Source organism: Musca autumnalis, unplaced genomic scaffold, assembly GCF_047663935.1.
Source record: "Musca autumnalis isolate F117 unplaced genomic scaffold, ASM4766393v1 scaffold_1, whole genome shotgun sequence".
Classification (NCBI taxonomy): Eukaryota; Metazoa; Arthropoda; class Insecta; order Diptera; family Muscidae; genus Musca; species Musca autumnalis.
The window spans coordinates 193,995,007-194,014,125 of NW_027411644.1; the positions used below are offsets into that span (position 1 = coordinate 193,995,007).

At 37.2% G+C, this 19,119-nt stretch overlaps 1 protein-coding gene across 3 annotated transcripts in view; it reads left to right on the forward strand.

Annotated features, from left to right (window-relative positions):
* The window catches only part of orb (polyadenylation element binding protein orb), a 280,777-nt gene that overhangs the window by 237,061 nt on the left and 24,597 nt on the right, over positions 1-19,119 (forward strand). For 2 of the 3 annotated variants that reach the window (XM_073959423.1, XM_073959422.1), the window contains 6 exons: positions 8,159-8,313; positions 8,558-8,720; positions 14,498-15,192; positions 15,249-15,435; positions 15,498-15,663; positions 15,732-15,951. In XM_073959423.1, coding sequence (XP_073815524.1) covers positions 8,159-8,313; positions 8,558-8,720; positions 14,498-15,192; positions 15,249-15,435; positions 15,498-15,663; positions 15,732-15,951 — 1,586 coding nt within the window. The remainder of the gene's footprint in view (positions 1-8,158; positions 8,314-8,557; positions 8,721-14,497; positions 15,193-15,248; positions 15,436-15,497; positions 15,664-15,731; positions 15,952-19,119) is intronic. The other variant, XM_073959425.1, reaches the window with a different exon arrangement.

Genomic DNA, 19,119 nt, shown 5'->3' on the forward strand with positions numbered 1-19,119 from the left:
CGTATATAGAAGACTGCTTTACTCGATCCGTTGCTTATAAAAACTCCTTCATTCGTTCAGTTGCCTAAAAGACACCTTCACCGGTTCAGTCGCCTGTAGAATACTCCTTCTCTCGTTCAGTAGTCTATAAAAACTCCTTCACTCATTTTGTCATCTATAGAAGACTCCTTCATTCATTCAATCCCTTATAGAAGATTCCGTCACTCATTCAAACACCTATAGAAGGCTCCTTGATTCATTCAGTTACATATAGAAGACTTCTTCTCTCGTTCAGTTGTCTAAAGAAGACCCTTTAACACATTCGATAGCCTAACTAAGACTGTTGTACTCGTTCAGTCGCCTATAGAAGACCCCCTCTTCCGTTCAGTTGCCTATAGAAGACTGCTTCTTACATTCAATCCTCTATTGAAGACTTCTTCAATTGTTGTAAAAAAGTCCTTCACTCATTCAACCGCCTATAGAAGAATCATTGATTCATTCAGGTGAATATGGAAGGCTCCTTCTCTCGCTCAGTTGCCTAAAGAAGACCCCTATACTCATTCGGTAGCCTATTAAAGATTTCTCTATTCGTTCAGTCGCCTATAGAAGACTCCTCTCTTCATTCAACAGAAGACTATAAAAGACTCCTTCCTTCTTCCAGTCGCCCTTGACCAGTTCAGTTACCTATAGAACAGTCGCTCAATCGCTTATTTAAAACTTCGTCTCTCGTTCAGTTGTCTATAGGAGACTCCTATACTCATTCAGTCACTTATAAAAAACTCCTTCACTCGTTCAGTCGCCTATAGAATACTCATTCTTTCAGTCGCCTATATAATACTCCATCATTCTTTCAGTCGCTTATAGAAAACTTCTTCTCTAGTTCAGTTGCATATAAAAGTCTCCTGCACTCGTTTAATCGTCTATAGAAGACCTTTTTCATTTTTTAGTCCATCTTTGTGTTTATTTCAGCTTTAGTCCATATTTTGTTGTATTCAAGTATTTGAATAACAACAAAATGTTTTACAGTGGATATGAAATTGATTAGTTGCGGGCGGAGGGTAGGGAATACTATAGTTTCAGTTGTCACCAAACAACTTCATCAGTTCCCTTTTCCGCCGACTCTGTATCGATAAACAGGTCAATAAGCCCATCCAGCAAATTAAACAAAATGAAAAATTTGCCATATGGCCCTAAAACTGATTACCCTACAATTTGAGTCGAACTAAAGAATTTTATATCCACCACTGTTTTTATGTCGTCTTTGCTTTGCAAAGAATACGAACATAGGAGTGTTGCTTCAATAAGCGGGGGTAAAACAACGAGAAAGTTGTTGTTTTTGCATTACGCATTGATCAACAAGGCCGTGCTGATGCCTATTATTGTTGTTGGCGTTTTTTATTGTTGGACTGCAGAATTTTACATCTTTGTGTTTATTTCAGCTTTTGTCCATATTTTGTTGTATTCAAGTATTTGAATAACAACAAAATGTTTTACAGTGGATATGAAATTGATTAGTTGCGGGCGGAGGGTAGGGAATACTATAGTTTCAGTTGTCACCAAACAACTTCATCAGTTCCCTTTTCCGCCGACTCTGTATCGATAAACAGGTCAATAAGCCCATCCAGCAAATTAAACAAAATGAGAAATTTGCCATATGGCCCTAAAACTGATTACCCTACAATTTGAGTCGAACTAAAGAATTTTATATCCACCACTGTTTTTATGTCGTCTTTGCTTTGCAAAGAATACGAACATAGGAGTGTTGCTTCAATAAGCGGGGGTAAAACAACGAGAAAGTTGTTGTTTTTGCATTACGCATTGATCAACAAGGCCGTGCTGATGCCTATTATTGTTGTTGGCGTTTTTTATTGTTGGACTGCAGAATTTTACATCTTTGTGTTTATTTCAGCTTTAGTCCATATTTTGTTGTATTCAAGTATTTGAATAACAACAAAATGTTTTACAGTGGATATGAAATTGATTACCCTCCGCCCGCAACTAATCAATTTCATATCCACTGTAAAACATTTTGTTGTTATCCAAATACTTGAATACAACAAAATATGGACTAAAGCTGAAATAAACACAAAGATGTAAAATTCTGCAATTTTTTAGTCCCCTTAAAAAACTGGTTCACTGCTCATTCGCTTATGGGGAACTCAGTGTCTATAGAAGTTTTCTTCACTCGTCCATTCGTATATGTAAGACTTCTTCCATTGGTCATTCACCTACAGAAGACTTCTCACTAGTTCACAATAGGAGACTCCTTCAGTCGACTATAGGAGAAACCTTTATTCGTTCAGTCTCGATGTAAAAACTCCGTTACATGACCCTATTTCAGTGACCTAAAGAGACTTCTTCACTTGAAACGTCACTTAAATTGAGGTCTTTATTCATCCAATCAGCAATAGAAGACTCCTTCGCTTGTTCGGTCGCCTATGGAAGAGTTATATAGAACATTTTCCACTCCATCAGCCGAAAATAAACTACCCATTCACCCACTAAGTAGCATATAGAAGACTCATACATCCGCAAAAATTCCTGTAGAAACCCAATTCAATATTTTAGCCATTCACTCGTTGAGTCACCTAAGGGGCCGATTATGGATAGCAACCCAACTCCAGTTGCGTTGCCCACAGCAAATTTAGTAAGTTCTTATTTATATTCGGCAATTTTCCATGCGGCAATTGTAAGTTTGAAGGCCTATGGTAAACCTTTGCCTCTCAACACCCTCTCTCACCGACAAACTAACAATTGCCGCAAGGAAATTGCCTAATATAAATATGGACTAATAGAATTTTCTATTACTGCAATAAAATGTATACTTTTTATATCCTCGACCGTAATATTGAGGGTATAATTAAATTTGTCATTCCGTTTGTAACAAATCGAAATATTCATCGGACACCCTATAAAGTATATATATTATTGATCAGCATAAAATTCTATGTCGATTTAACCATGTCCGTCTGTCCAATATTTTTGAAAATTTAACATAGCTGAAGCCAAGGTTTACCCTTTTAGAATACGCGACTTGTGGTTCTATATTATACAAATTAAATATTTTTGGATAAAATGAAATGTTGTTGGACGTGGCAAAAAATATTGGCCTTAAAAGATAATTTGTGTGGAAGCTGTGGCTATATTTATGTTAAAAAATTGGTAAAAATGGGTTGAAGCCACCATGTCTTTTTTTGTTTTCTCTCGATTTGTGAGTAAGCCACACTTCTCTCGATTTTCCTGTCAAAGTAAAAGTAAAAGCAAACTAAATAAGGATCATCTCACTAATGTATTACTTTTCAAAACTTGAACTGCTTTTACCATTAAATGATGCTGACATTTTGAAGCCAGATTTACAGTGTTTTTTGAAATTTTCTTCTAATTTCATTCCGCAAACAGGTTTTTCAAAAAATCATATCTAGGATTGTAGTACTTGCGATTCTGAGTTGTTTGATACGACTAATGTGAATGTAGTCTGCACAGCTTCATAGAAATCTACGTCCAAATGCGGAAATTTTGTGCGAACATTTTTGTAAAAAACATATTTTTCGGGCCTAATTTTTACAATTGTCATTCGATTTCCTCGTACTTGATTGCACATTTTAGTTTTTTACGTTCCGGATCTAATAAATCATTCCCCGTGAAAATCCATCCACTAAAACGCGAGTTACAAGAAAATCCATAGTAGAAAAATCACCTAAAATTGTTTTTGGAAATATCGCGTATTTTATCGAGTTTTCTGCGGTTCGTTTCCACTGCAATGAAACAACTAATACAGCATCTTCGTTTTAGCGGAAACCGAGATTTGAAAACTTCACTGATAAGGGAGCTACATTCATTTTATCCAAAAAAATAGTGTGTGATGCTACATCCACGGTTCTTAATTGATCGACTTGAAATAGATATATATCGATGTAGATTTTCATGGTGGACATTGAAATCGGATGCGGACAAAAATTGTATGCACTTTGCGCAAATTAGCGATATTTTATAGGCATTTTAATGCTAAGATGCAGCTGATGCTACATCTTAGCCTTCAAATTAAATTTCGAAAAATATATACAAATTTTCAGATATGGTCTTGCTGTACATGAAAATCGCATGCGGACAAATGATTTTGATAATTACGCGATTTAGACGTATTTTAAAATGCATATAAATAAAAATGGGTTATTTGACCTCTATTTCCATTTCAGAAGCTTTGACATATATCCTCATCAACCCAATTACCTTCCCTAATGGGAAAGCTTTAATATGAATGCCAATAAAACAAAATCCGTCTATTTTGTTGGGAGATGTAAGCAAAATGAAGGAAGTATTCCTATAAATTTTTACAACATTTTCTACTACATAATGCATGTGAAAAAAATATTTTTTCAAACAAAAAAATATTTTTTGACCCAATATGTGCTTATTTTGGCTGTAACATCCAAACTATAGCACCAATCTGTGTGATTGCAGTCTCATTTGATTCGCGGTGAAGTTTGGATCCACAACAATTTTTTATGTAATATATGTAATATGTATGACCACTAAATGGGCCTTAATTTTGAAAAAAGTAGACTTATATTCAATAATTTATCAATTTTATGTACATTCCGCGAATTCTGTGTAACATTTTGCAGGTATTATGCAATCTACTCGCTGAAGTCACTTCGAGAGAACTTTTTTGTAACAATTGTGCTCATTAAAATAATTAGCGTTTTTATAATATATTTATATTTCTTATTATATATATTTATATTTCTTCTTATTTATATTTCTTAAAAAGCGAAATAAAAGCGCCATAACTTTTGTCCGCAACAACCAAAAATTGGCTCGCGACCAGATTCGTACTGGGAATCTTTTTCTTAACCTACATATCAAAAATCGTTGATGTAGCGCGAAAAAAATTTATCCTTTTTTTCTGAAATGGAATATGAAATAATTGACAATATTCCTGATATATATTCTTGATCAGGGTAAAATTCTAAGTCGATATAACCATATCCGTCTGTCCGTCCGTCCGCCCGTCTGTTGAAATCAAGATACAGCTCGCAATTTTTAAGATAGAGCTTTGTAATTTGGTATAGAAGTTTCTATTACTCCTAGGATGTTTGGTATTGCAAATGGGCTATATCGACCCACGTTTTGACATAGCTCCCATAGAATTGTACAACCTGATTTTCGGTATTTTGAAGGTTTTAGCCTCATTATCACACCGAAATGGCTGAAATTTGGTACTTAGTCTTCGTTGGGGGTACAAAACTTTCCCCCAGAAATTTGTCGGTATAGATCCTCGCCTTCATATAGCCCTCATAGAACGTACCTCCCGATTTTGTTGTTTAGAATGAACTACCAAAATGACTGAAATTTAGTATTTGGTCTTCATTTGGGGTACTAAACGTTCCATATAAAATTTGTCTGTAGAGGTCCACGCCTTAGTATAGCCCCCATAGAACGGTACCACCCGATTTTCGGTATTTTGAAGGTTTTTGCCTTATTCTCACACCGAAATGGCTGAAATTTGGTAAACATTTCTGGGAGAAAGTTTTGTACCCCCAAACTTAGTTGGTATTAGTATAGCCCCTATAGAGCAGTAACTCCCTATTTCCGATTTTCTGAAACTTGTGGGTATAGGATCACACCCTCATATTTAGAGGGTTTTGGCTCCAATATACACCGAAATGGCTGATATTTGGCATTTAGTCTTTGTTTCTGACTGTAATTCGTCGTATAGGTCCACGTTTCGATATAGCCCCCATAGAATAATACCTCAATATCCCACCGAAAGACTGAAAATTGTTATTTAGTCTTCCATGGGGTTATAAAACATTCCAGAAGAGACCCTGTAGGAAATGTTAATAGTGAATCTATACTGACTTACTACTGACATTGTCAACAGTACTACTGACAAACTGTAGACAACTAATGTAATTTCCTATAGACATTTTGTATGAACGTGTCATTCGAAAGTCAGTACTGACAATGGAACTAGTATGTCAATAGTAAGTCAGTAGTTCCTGAGGAACCATGTGTTGACATTGGAGGTAGTGAGTCAGTATAGACATTGGAGGTAGTAAGTCAGTATAGACATTGGAGTTAGTAATTCACTATAGACAAAAAAGTATAGACCAGATTTTCAATACTAAATTTTTTAGCTTATTTGGAACTTTTAATAGATAAAACAGCTATATAGTACGTTTAATAAGAAGATGAAGCTACACATTTGTTTAAATACTATATTTCATTAAAGAATAAAACAAATAATATTGAAAATGCTAAAAATGTACAAATTGCGTATTACAGTATTTTTATATTTTTAAATGGCTAAGCCAAAGATTCCACATAAGTAAAAATTAGTAAATAAAGACAATGTCTTCAAGGCTGCCTAAACATTTTAACATATAAATATTAAAAAACGTGTTCGTTTTATTTTCTTGGCCAAGTCGCACCAATGACTTGTCTGCTTAAAATAGTTCTTCTTCTGTTGCACTTAACGTTTTAACAGGCGATTCGCTGAATGTTGATATAACATCTAGGAATTGAAAAGAATAAACATGTATAAATAAACATAAATAAACAATATATCCTTAAATTTGCTTGCCTATTACAGCTGTATAACATTGAAAAAAATCTCACAATCGATTTTTGCCAAATAATTCTTCAACATTGTAATTCATTATTATGTTTAGTTGCATTCAGCATTTCCAGCGGGACGGGACAATATATAGATCAGGCTCCACAATCTTCTCTAAAGGTTCCACATAATGTCTAATTGTCGAAATTTCACCACAAATGTTGTTAGTCGCCTCAGAATTCGTACTTTGCTATAGAATTGTTTATTTTTCACATGTCTTTTATATTTTCTTTTGCTCATACTTGTTATTGAAATTATATGCTTTAAGTGTTCACGATATTTTATTGATATTTACAAAACCAACCGCAAAAATTATTTTACGCCAAACAATTAAGAAAATTAAAAAAAAAGATGCTTCGTTGGGCTATCATCTGTCAATACATATACACAATGCTTCTTCTTATTAAGGTAAAGGTATCAATAGTTGACAACCTGGTGACAAAGTGTTGACTTTGTCACCATATTAGTAGACAAAGTGGCGACATGTCAACACATGACCCCACACTTCCTACAGGGGAATTATCGGTATATTTCAGTGGGTTCCTATATCCCCCCTTGATTTTCGATATTTTGAAGGTTCTACCGAAATATCGGAAATTAAGAGTCTAAAAACCTTCCGACAGAAATTTGTTGGTTTAGATTGACGTTTTGAGCCCCATAGAACGGTACCTCCCGAATTTCGGTATTTTAAAGGTTATCAACATTGTTTTGCCGAAGTTGCTGAAATTCGGTATTTAACCTTCTTCATAAACGAAAGGAAACTAATTGTTCCATTTTACTTCAACACACTTCATATTTTTATTTGATAATACGAACTTCTAATTTGTAGCCGAACACACTACACACAGTCCATGGTGCGTCTGAACTAAATTTAAATTAAAGGTGCTTACAGCTGGGAAGATTTTGCGGATTCTGAAACTACAATGAAACTACAATGTAAATCATCGGAGGGCTTCTTAAATAAATCGCGGCCAATGGAAACATGTTTAAGGGTTTTTTTCGGTTTTCACAATTTTGCTTGGAAACCGCAGTCCTATGGAAATGGGACTAAAGAAAATGTTCTAGCAGTGGAAATTCTCTACAACATTAGCTTTTGTAAATTTGTTCCTAGGCTTTGGGTTAAAAATCCCTACGGAAGATTCTATAAAAAAATTTAAATTTTCACTTTATCGCGCTTTTAGGGCATGAAGTGGAACTCGAATGACCAAACATATATCTTCTAAACATGGCATTATCTACAATATGTGTAAATGCCAAATATCACTTAACTATGCTTTTCCAAAGGAGAATGGAAAATTGTTTTATCAATCCCCCCATATAGCTACAAAATACCAAAAAAAAACCAAGCTTATAATTATTTCGTCAATTATTATTAATAACAATTTAACTTACTTACTGTTTTCATATCTTTTTTCCATGTTTACTATCTTTTTTTACGAACCTCTACTACCCATCACCATCACCACTACTACTAAACTTATATGACACCTCTTTTCTACTACTACTACTACCGCTGCTTTTAATTCTTTCAACAACAACAAAAACCAAAAACAAATCTAGTTTGACAATATTGCACCATCACAACAACACCAACAACAAAATACACCACTTAAGGTGTTCCAAAGAAACATCAGCTTCGATAGTTCTGCACCTTTATCGCCCAGTACGCCTACATCTCTTTATAATAACTCTTTTCAAAGTTCACCTTTAGTCAGGTAATAATAAAACAAAAACAAAATAAAAATATTAAAAAAAACATTAATGTTAAAAAATGTGATTAGTTAATGTTATGCTGTGTAACTTTTATTTTTAATTTTTCCGTTATTTCAAATGTGTAGTTTAGTTAGATGTGTGTGTATTTGTGCGTGTGTGTTTGATCTTTGTTTCAATATGGCCAGGATTTTGATATTAATTTACTTTTTTTATTTTATTTTAATCTTTCAAATCGAAATATTTTAGCGACAGCAGTAACTCATCCTCAGCAAATGGTTTATCATTGGACTCCATACCAATGGTCTACCAGAATGGTTATAATACCAATGGACTAACTTCGACTCGCTCCACGTCGCCTGAGAGTCAAAATAGCAATCAATCAAATGAGAATAATTTAATTGATATGATGGTAAGTATTTGAGAGCAATTCCAAACTAAAATATGGGAGGGGAGATTTTCTTTCCAGAACAAATATCATGGGTGGCAATTTTCTTATCGAAAATTGCAGGTCACAATTTTCTGACAGAAAAATATCTCTGGTGATAATCGTCTTGGAGAAAAATGTCACTGGTGATAATTTTTCCATAAACATATAAACTATAGTTCACCCGATCAGTCATCTTTTAAAGATTAAATTATTATTTGGGTCTCCTACATAAGGCTTCTTTACCCGCTCAGTCGTTGAAAAGGCTCTTTCACCACTTTAGTCGCCTACAGAAAACTACTTCAGTCGCTTGTAGCACACTCGTTTAGTCGCCTTTAAATGACTCCTTTACTCGTTCAGTCGCCTATAGTAGACTCCTCACCCATGAAGTAGCCTTCAGAAGTCTCTCTACTCGTTCAATCACCTACAGAAAACTTTTTCGATGCTTCAATCGCTTTTAGAAGACTCCTTCACTCGCCTATAGAAGACTTCTTTACTCCTTCAGACGCCTATAGAACACTCCTTACGCCTACAATAGTCTACAGAAGACCCTCTACTCGTTCAATCGCCTATGGAAAACTTCTTCGCTGCTTCAGTCACATGTACTACCGGTTTAGTCGCTTGTAGAATCCTCCTTCAATCGTTCCATTGCCTATATAAGACTTCTGTACTCCTTCGGACGCCTATAGAAGACTCCTTACCCATGCAATAGCCTACAGAAGACTCTCTCAATCCCACGGCAGCGGGTTCTTTCGTACCGGCTTGACCCGGAACAACAAAAAATCATCGTTCCGGCCAGCGGCTGCCACCTCAGTGTACATATGTTTGTATTTGTTTCGTTTTTCTGGGTTGGGAGCAGCATATCCCGGAATGCCTGCTCCGAAGCCGAGACGGAGGAAAACCCAGGACGAATATATCTGTGCTCAGTTTGTCACATCCGCATCTTTACCCACATCCAACCTTCTGTGAGATGCAATAGATTTCAGGAGTGGGTGCATCTAAGGGGTTGCTCTGGACTTGTCCACGTGAGGGACTACGACAGGGACTATGTTGCTGCATGCTGCTTGAACACAGTCCCAAGTGAGTCGTCGTCGGATTACGAAACTACATGGTCGTCTGACTACGAAACTCCCCCGCAGTCCCCTTGACAACAAACGCACACGCAGCCTTTAACACCAGCCGCTGTTGTCCCAATCCCAGAGAATGGATCCTTTTTGCAATTTAATTGCAATGGACTCCCAGTTAAGATCGAGGAAGTAGTAGATTTCATGAGTCGGAAGAACATCAAGGTCACTGCGGTGCAAGAAACCAAGCTCAACAACAACTGTCGGACCAGAAGTGGAGGTTGGGGATTAGCTTTCCTATTGCACCAGACCTATCTCGCTTGAGCCTGTCTCTAATGACCCGTACATGGAATGTATGGGGGTAGCAGTCAGGTGTGGAACTGCCAAGATAAAGTTGCTGAACGTATACATCCCGCCGAGAAATAGGTGTATCTCAGATTACGTGCCTAACATTAGCCCGGTCATGGGGGACTTAAATGCGCATCATGAGATGTGGCATTCGGCCCTCGGAAACGACCAGAGAGGTTTTGCACGGTCAATGAGGACGCCCATACCAGAATTAGAGGAGAGTGTCACAGCTCACCAGACATAACCATCGTGTCACCTGGTCTGACAAATGACGTTACCTGGCAACCCGTAATTTCCCTTGGATTAGACCATCTCCCCATAATTATCTCCATTAGCAGACCACCCGATTTCATAACCTCTGAACGCCGCACATTCGTCAATCATAAGAAAGTTGATTGGCCGGGTTTCAGAGAGTTCATCAATCACCGCTTCAGAGAACTACCCAATCCTTCTGATGTTCGGGTAGCGGAAAGGACGTTCCGAGACATCATCAATGCTGCAGCCGGTCGCCATATCCCTGCTGGTCGAAAGTAAGACCAAATGAGAGTGATGACCCCAGAGTCAGGGAGCTGACACTGGAAGTTAACAGGCTGGTCGGTGAGCATAAGCGGAACAAGTGGTTAAATCATCTGAAGAGTTGCAATTGTGGGCAACGGTTAAGTTACTCTCAAACCCTGGAAGAAGGGATAATAGGACCTCAGCCACGTTTGGCGACGTTACAATGGATGATGTTGCCAATGCCATCGGAAACGCTAAATCATCTAAAGCGTTGGGCCCTGATGGAATCTCCATGGTAATGCTGAAGCAGCTGGATGAGCAGGGAGTGGAGTATATCACTAAAGTTCTCAACTTGTCGCTATCCACCCTCATTGTTCCCGAAGTCTGGAAAATGGGCAGGGTGGTCCCACTACGGTCCCAGCCCGGCAAGGATGCCTGCAAAAGTGAATCGTACAGGCCGATTTCGCTTTTGTCGCCCGTAGCAAAGACCCTTGAGGCCTTAATTCTCCCCAGTATCAGAAATAGCTATCAAGTTGTCGATCATCAGCATGGATTCCGTAAGCAGCACAGCACGACAACTGCGTTGCACGCCATTACCACACTTATTTGTCAAGGACTCAACCAGAGACGGTCGTGCGATACAGTCAGGCACTCCACGCTGTTTGAGGACATTGAGCAGCAACCCTCCGGCCAAGCTTGAAACGTTGAATAGTCAATTATATGTGTGGACGCCAGTCGTACGTGGAATTCAGGAACAAGAAGTCCAAACCCCATAGAGTGAAGCTGGGAGTTCCCCAAGGTGGGGTGATATCTACGGAACTGTTTAACCTCTGCCTCTCCTGTATTCCGCCCTTTCCAGACGGCACGATCCTGGCGTCGGGTACCTGTCCTAATGACATCTGTGAGAGACTGAACAACTATTTAACCGATCTTACCACCTTTTTCCATTCGAGGAATATGCAAATTTCCGCCACAAAATCAACAGCCACTCTGTTCACCACATGGACAGCGCAGTTTGGAAGAGAATTGAATGTCGTGGTCGACGGTAGCAGAATTCCGACCACAAACCGCCCCAAAATGTAAGTGGTCACATTCGACACTACTTTCAAGTCGCGCGTGGCACATCTCTCTGCGACAAACTGAAAAGTAGGAACAAGGTCCTCAAGTCCCTAGCCGGCAGCACTTGGGGTGCAGATAAAGAAACCTTGTTGACCATATATAACGGGATAGGTCGGTCAGTGGTAAGCTATGCGGCGCCAGTCTGGTCCCCGAGATTATGTGATACGAATTGCAAAAAGATTCAAACTTGCCAGAATGCCGCCCTTAGAACAGCAACAGGGTGCCTTCTCAAATCTTCAGTGGACCATCTACATGAGTAGGCAAAGATTCTTCCAGTAAAGCAACACAATGAGATGCTTTCGTTGCAGTACCTGCTTGGATGTTACCGTGTAAGCCATCCCAATCACCATCTTGTGGGTAGGCCCGACACATGCAGGCAGATCAGGAAGGATATCCATGCTCTAGAGGGAGAGGTCCAACGATACAGGAGAGAACCCCTAGATCAACAAGCGTATCAAGCAGGTTTAAATAGTATTCACACGGATGCAGTTGCCAAGGCCTTAAGCAATTACAGTGTGAATAAAGTCCTCGAAGTACATCCCCCATCTATTGCAGCTGCGGAGCGTCAGCTGCCACGACAAACTAGAGTAGTTGTGGCTCAACTACGCTCGGGATATTGCAGTCGCCTAAATTCTTATTGGGCGGAAATCGACCGCGCCGTGCAAGACATCTGCCCAGTATGTGGCATGGGACCGCACGACACAAAACACCTTTTCAACTGCCCAGCCAAACCTACTCATCTAACTCCAGTGGATCTGTGGTTACATCCTATCGAAGCAGCCACTTTCCTGGAACTGGAGATAGACCCAGAGGCAGATTAAACAGAAGAACGAATATACAAATATAATAACAAACACTGTTACAACAACAAAAGACTATCTACTCGTTCAATCTTTTTTAAAAGGCTCCTTCACTCGTTCAGTCGCCTATAGAAGACTTCTTGACTCCTGCAATGGCCTATAGATGACAATTTACCCCTTCAGTAGCGTACAGAAGCATCTTTACTCGTTCAATCGCCTATAGAAAACTTCTTCGTTGTTTCAGTAGCCTATAGCGCTCATCCTACTCGTCTGGTCACCTTTAGAAGACTCCTTCACTTGTTCAGTCGCCTATGGATGACTTCTTGACTTTTTCAGTAGCCTACAGAAGAGTCTCGACTCCTTCAATCTAGAAAACATATAGAAAACATATTCGCTGCTTCAGTCGCATATAGCACACATTCTACTCGTTTTGTCGCTTTTAGAAGACTCCTTCACTCATTCAGTCGCCTATAGAAGACTTCTTGACTCCTTCAGGAGCCTATAGACGACTTCTTACCTTTGTAGTAGCTTACGGAAGACTAAAAATTCGTTCAATCGCCTATAGAAAACTTCTTCGCTGCTTCACCCACCTATAGCACACATTCTAGCCGTTTAGTCGCTTTTAGAAGACTCATTCACTCGTTCAGTCGCCTGTAGAAGACTTCTTGATTTCTTCAGTAGCCTATAGTAGAGGCTTTGCATCGTCAGTAGCGTACAGAAGCCTCTTTACTCGTTCAGCTATAGAAAACCTTTTTGCTGGTTTTGTCGCCTATAGCACACATCCTACTCGTTCAGTCGCCTGACTAACTAACTCATTCACTCGTTCAGAGATTCTTCAGTCGCGTATAAAATAATCCTTTACTCGTTTAGTCGCCTATAGAAGACTTCATACTTGTCCAGTAGACTGTAAGACTCGTTCAGTAGCCTATATACGACTCCTTTAGTTGGGAGTCTTCTTCGCCAGTTCCGTTTCCAACAGAAGACTTAAACATTCACTCAACAGCAACTCCATTACTCGGTAAGTGGCCTATATTTGACATTTTACTCGTCGCCTACCATACAAAAAATCCTTCACTGGTTCACCCACGTAAACTTTTTCTTCTTTTCGCCTAAAAGAAATCCTCAGTCGTTTAGACGCTCATTGACGACGGCTTCATTCGTTTTACTGGATTTAGATGACTCCCTTATTGGACCTATTGAAGATTCCTTTACTCCTTTTTTCGTTTTCTGGAGTCTCCTTGGACAGTTTGTTAGCCAGTACAATATCAATTTTTAAGTTCGCCTTTAAAAACTCACTCATTCAGTCGCATCTTTAAGACTCATCGCTTATTTTGTTGTACAGTTCACGAACTAGTTCGTTGACTGAAAATAGCATATTAACTAGATCAGTCTATATAGTTCATTATAGTTCACTGAGCGCCGACCGAAAGACCAATGAAGAACGATTAAAGAATGAACGATTACCAATTTATCAAACGAGCTAGCTTTTCAACTAACGATTGAATTACTGAACTAAAAGAATGATCTAGTTCGCATAAATGGCTGTACTAAATGGACCAACCAAACGATCTAAACGACTAAACTCTATCACTTATGAAAGACTCTGTCACTTGTTCTGTCATCTATATAGGACTCTTGTTTCTAAAAACCACCTTTCCATTCGTTCAGTCACCAATATCAGACCTCCCATCGGTCACCTATAACTGAGAAAATTTGCACCAGTGATAACTTTTTATAGAAAAGTCTTTGTGAAAATATATCACTAGTGATAATTTCCTTGAACGAAAATATCCCTGAAAAAAATTGTCTGATAGAAAAACTGCTAGTTATGGGTATCTCGATAGTGGAAATTTCCCTATACGAAAATATCACTTTTTATAAAGAAAAACAGCCACAAAGATCCACCTTTATCTGAACTTTCTTCGCTTTTCAGAAATTCCTTAAAGTAGCTGCCAATAATCAGCAAAATCAAATGCCACAGCAACTACAGCATCAGCAGCAGCAACAAAATCTGCAGCAGGATACAAATCAACAGCAGCAACAACAACGTCAAAGGCAACAGCAACAAACGGAATTCCTCAATACCGATTTTGATAGCATCAACAATCCTACAAATCTCTTTGATGAACAAAATTTGGAAAATTTCGAAGCTTTATCTGCCTTTGATATGGAATTATCAAAATTGCAAGCTTTAAACGCTGTCACCCTGTGGCAGGCACAACAACAGCAAATGCCTTTATTACAAAATCTTTTGCAGACCTACAATACGATTAATCAATTTCAGAATTGGCAGTTGCAGCAGCAGCAACAACAGCAGCAACAGCAGCCGCCAACACCTCAACAATCGGTTCCCCAAGCGGCAGTACCACCGCAACGTATTAATAACGGTAATAATTTTATCAACGGTTTTAATTTTAATGGTCCCACAGATCCCCCGTTGGAACAAGCTGCTAAATTTTATCGAGGATCGGCAGCATTTTGTGAGCCCACCTGTACATGGAGCGGTCAGTTGCCACCACGTTCGCATCGTATCTATCAATTCTCGCCAAAGGTGTTTTTGGGCGGCATACCCTGGGACATTAGTGAACAATCGTTGATACAAATCTTTCGACCATTTGGTCAGATTAAGTAGGCAGTTCTCCCTAAAAATTTGAGAAGTCAAAATAAAGTTTAAACTTTTTCAGGGTTGAATGGCCCGGCAAAGAAGAAGAGGGAACCCAGCAACCACGTGGCTACGTATATATCATTTTTGAATCGGATAAACAAGTCAAGGCCTTGCTATCGGCCTGTGCTGTCCAGGCTGATGAACGTCAACATGGTGATGGTATTTTCTATTTTAAAATCTCCTCTAGGCGTATCAAGGCCAAAGATGTAAGTATAGGAGCCTGTTTATTTTTTCAATTGCGATGAAATAAGTCATCTCTGTGCCATAGGTTGAAGTTATACCCTGGTTAATTGGTGACTCAAACTTTGTAAAATCGACATCACAAAAGTTGGATCCTACCAAAACTGTATTTGTTGGCGCCTTGCATGGCAAGCTGACCGCCGAGGGTTTGGCTAAAATTATGGATGATTTGTTCGATGGTGTTTTATATGCCGGTAAGTTGCCAAAAAGGGGGTTTTCCGATCTTCTCTAAATTTTATTTTGGTTTTACGTCTCTTTTTAGGTATCGACACGGATAAATACAAATATCCCATCGGTTCGGGCCGTGTCACTTTCAACAACAATCGTTCATATTTGAAAGCCATCTCAGCTGCATTTGTGGAGATTCGTACACCGAAATTCACCAAGAAAGTGCAAATCGATCCATATCTCGAGGATTCACTATGCTCAATATGCGGAGTACAACACGGACCATATTATTGTCGAGAACTCAGTTGTTTCAGGTAAGAATAAACATATTTTGTAACAGTCCTGGATATTTTAAAATAGTTTTCAATAAGCGTGGATTTCAAAAATAAATATTTTATTGAAAATATCTTTCTAAAAAACTAAAAAATAAAAAAATATTTACAAAAAATAGAAAAAATTTTTCAAAAAAAATTAAATATTTTTCAATTAAATCGAAAATATTTAAAAAAAATAAATGTTTTCCCAAAAATTAAAAAAATGTCCAAAAAATTAAATTAGAAAATTATTAAAAAAAATAATAATAATCATAAATATTTAAAAACAAAATATTTCTTAAATGGCGTGGATTTATTTCATATTTTTCAAAAAATATTGTACAAAAGAATTTTTTTCCAAATATTAAAAAAATATTTTTCAAATTTTTGATTGAAATACCAAAAAGCCGGTGATTTATAAATATTTTAATTTTTGAATTTTATTAAACTATCAAAAGGCACGAATTTTTTTAAAAAACATTTTTATTTTTGATTTTCTTTTTCTTTTTTTGGGTTTTCTTAAACAATATTTTTCAAATTAAAAACTAGGATGGGTTTCTTAAAATATTTTTCAACGAGAACGGGCGTGGCTTTCTAAAAATATTTAGGAAATTTTTTACAGTCCTCCCCAAGATTGGAATAAAATATTTAAATTTAAAAAAATATTTAAAAAAAATGTTTTTCAAACCCTCCAAAAATATTTTTCAAACTCTTAACAAGCGTGGATTTTTTAAGAAATATTTATCAAACTCTCCACAATTCTGGAGTATTTTTAAATTTAAAAAATATTTTTCAATTTCTCAACAAACGTGGAGTTTTTTATAAAAAAATATTGTTCAAACTCTCTAAAAGCGTGGATTTTTATAAAATATTTTTTAAACTTTCCACAAGCGTAAATTTAACAAAATGTTTTCCAAACTCCCTACTACCGTGATTTTTTCAAACTCTCCACAAGCGGGGATTTTTAAAAATAAGGTTCAAACTCTAACAAGGATATAAATTATTTAATTTTTTTAAATTCTCCATAGGCGTTAATTTTCCAAAATATTTTTCTAACTCTCCACAAGCGTGGATTTAAAAAAAAAATAGTTTTGAAACCTCCACAATCGCGGTTTTAAAAAATATTTTTCTAATTCTCCGCAACAGTGGATTTAAAAAATGTTTTTTGTTTTCAAAATTTTCAAGCGTGGATTTAAAAAATGTTTTTTTTTTCAAGCGTGGATTTAAATTTTTTTCAAATTCTCGACAAGCGTGGATTTAAAAATATTTTTCAAAATCTTCTCGACAAACGTGGATATCACTGTGCAACACTGGAAATGCAAACAACTTCTAATGGGCATTTTCTGAAAGTACATATTGAGACTACAAAAACCTTAATTGGGTTTTGTGTTCTTAGATCGGGTTTAGATTTTATGGCCTTATCTAAACCGACCTAAAATGAGCCTTTTTTCCAGTGATCGGACCTTTATCTCCGAAACTAATAAGAATTTTGCTTTGCAGTCTTCAGCAATATTGTAGCCCTAAAGTAGTAGAACTTACGTATCAAACAGATGAACTAGGAAAAGCTGTATCTAGCGCATCAAACTCGTTAAAATATAGAAAATTTTACATAATTTCTGAAATTCTGGTCAGTAACAACTAAACTGTAGGGAGTTGAAACAAGTAACCATTCCAAAAATGTTCCAAATAATGTGACCATCAATTCTTCAGAACATTCTGAAACTCTAAAATGGTTATTTCACGTTGTTTGAGGGGTATTTCATAACATACCTTTTACAAAACTTATTGTAAACAATGTTCACATAGGCTGTTTATTCTCATGTTGGGGATTTCAATGAATTATTGAAATATTTACCAAATTGTTGTTGAAAAATTTGCTATAAACAAGGCGATAGAGGCATTTTACAACAATATAATGTTCTGAAGAGTTGTGTATTACATTCCAGAGAATATTTTCCCAAAAGGTAACATTAAGAAGAATTTAACATTTTGGCAGATACGCTGCGAAATATACATAAATTATAGAATTTTTAGATATATTATAAAATTTGAGGCAATAAATGCGGTTTTTCGAGTTCACTATTCCTCCAAATATTTTCTTCTTGCTCTTATCTACAAGTTTGCTGTAGATGTAAAAAGAGATACAGCCCCGATTTGTTTTAAAAATTCGATCTTTAACCATGTTTAGATGAGGCCATAAAAACCGAACCCGATCTAAGAAAACAAAACCCAAATATGGGTTTTGCCTATTGGTCCTCTACTTTCATAAAATTCTGGACAGAAGTTGTTTGCACGCGATTGGCTCAAAAATGTTGCACAGTGTATTTTAAAAATATTTTTAAAATTCTCGACAAGCGTGGTTATTTTAAAAATATTTTAAAATTCTCGACAAGTGTGGACATTTTAAGGAACAAATCTAGTTTAGTAAAAACTCTCCGATTTTTTTGAAATTTTTTCCAGAGGTAGGTATTTTTACGCTGATTACGGGAATATAAAATTTTCTTGGGGGACGGACCCGGTTACCCGGTTATTCGACCCGAAAGTCCGGGTACCCGGTACCCGATAGACCCGGTTCTACTGAACCGATTCTTACTAAATGGGTATCGTTGGAAAGCTTATGAAACTACCTATCCAACAAGTGGTCATATGATGGGGTTATCTCCAGGGGTTCAGAAGTTATAACCAAAATACCTCTTTTTGGACCCGGGTTTTTCCATAAAACCCTCAAAAAGTCGAAAAAGGGCCCATTATGGGTGCTCAATTAATTCACGTAATTTTATAGCTCATACTTCAACCTTTCCAAAATGGTGCCATTTGTTATAATACCTTCACTGGGTCCAGAGTTTTTCTAAATTCATCACTTTTTTTAAGTAAATTTTTTTCTAAGTAGCCGGCCTTTGGCCGGGGGTTTAAGACTTTCTCCTATGGACAGGTTCAAATCTAGGGAATGGGAACAACATTTTCTTTTAAATTATAAATTTTCTCTAAGTAGACGGCCTTCGGCCGGGGATTTAAGACTTTCTCCTATGGACAGGTTCAAATCTAGGGAATGGGAACAACATTTTCTTTTAAATTATAAATTTTCCCTAAGTAGCCGGCCTTCGGCCGGGGATTTAAGACTTTCTCCTATGGACAGGTTCAAATCTAGGGAATGGGAACAACATTTTC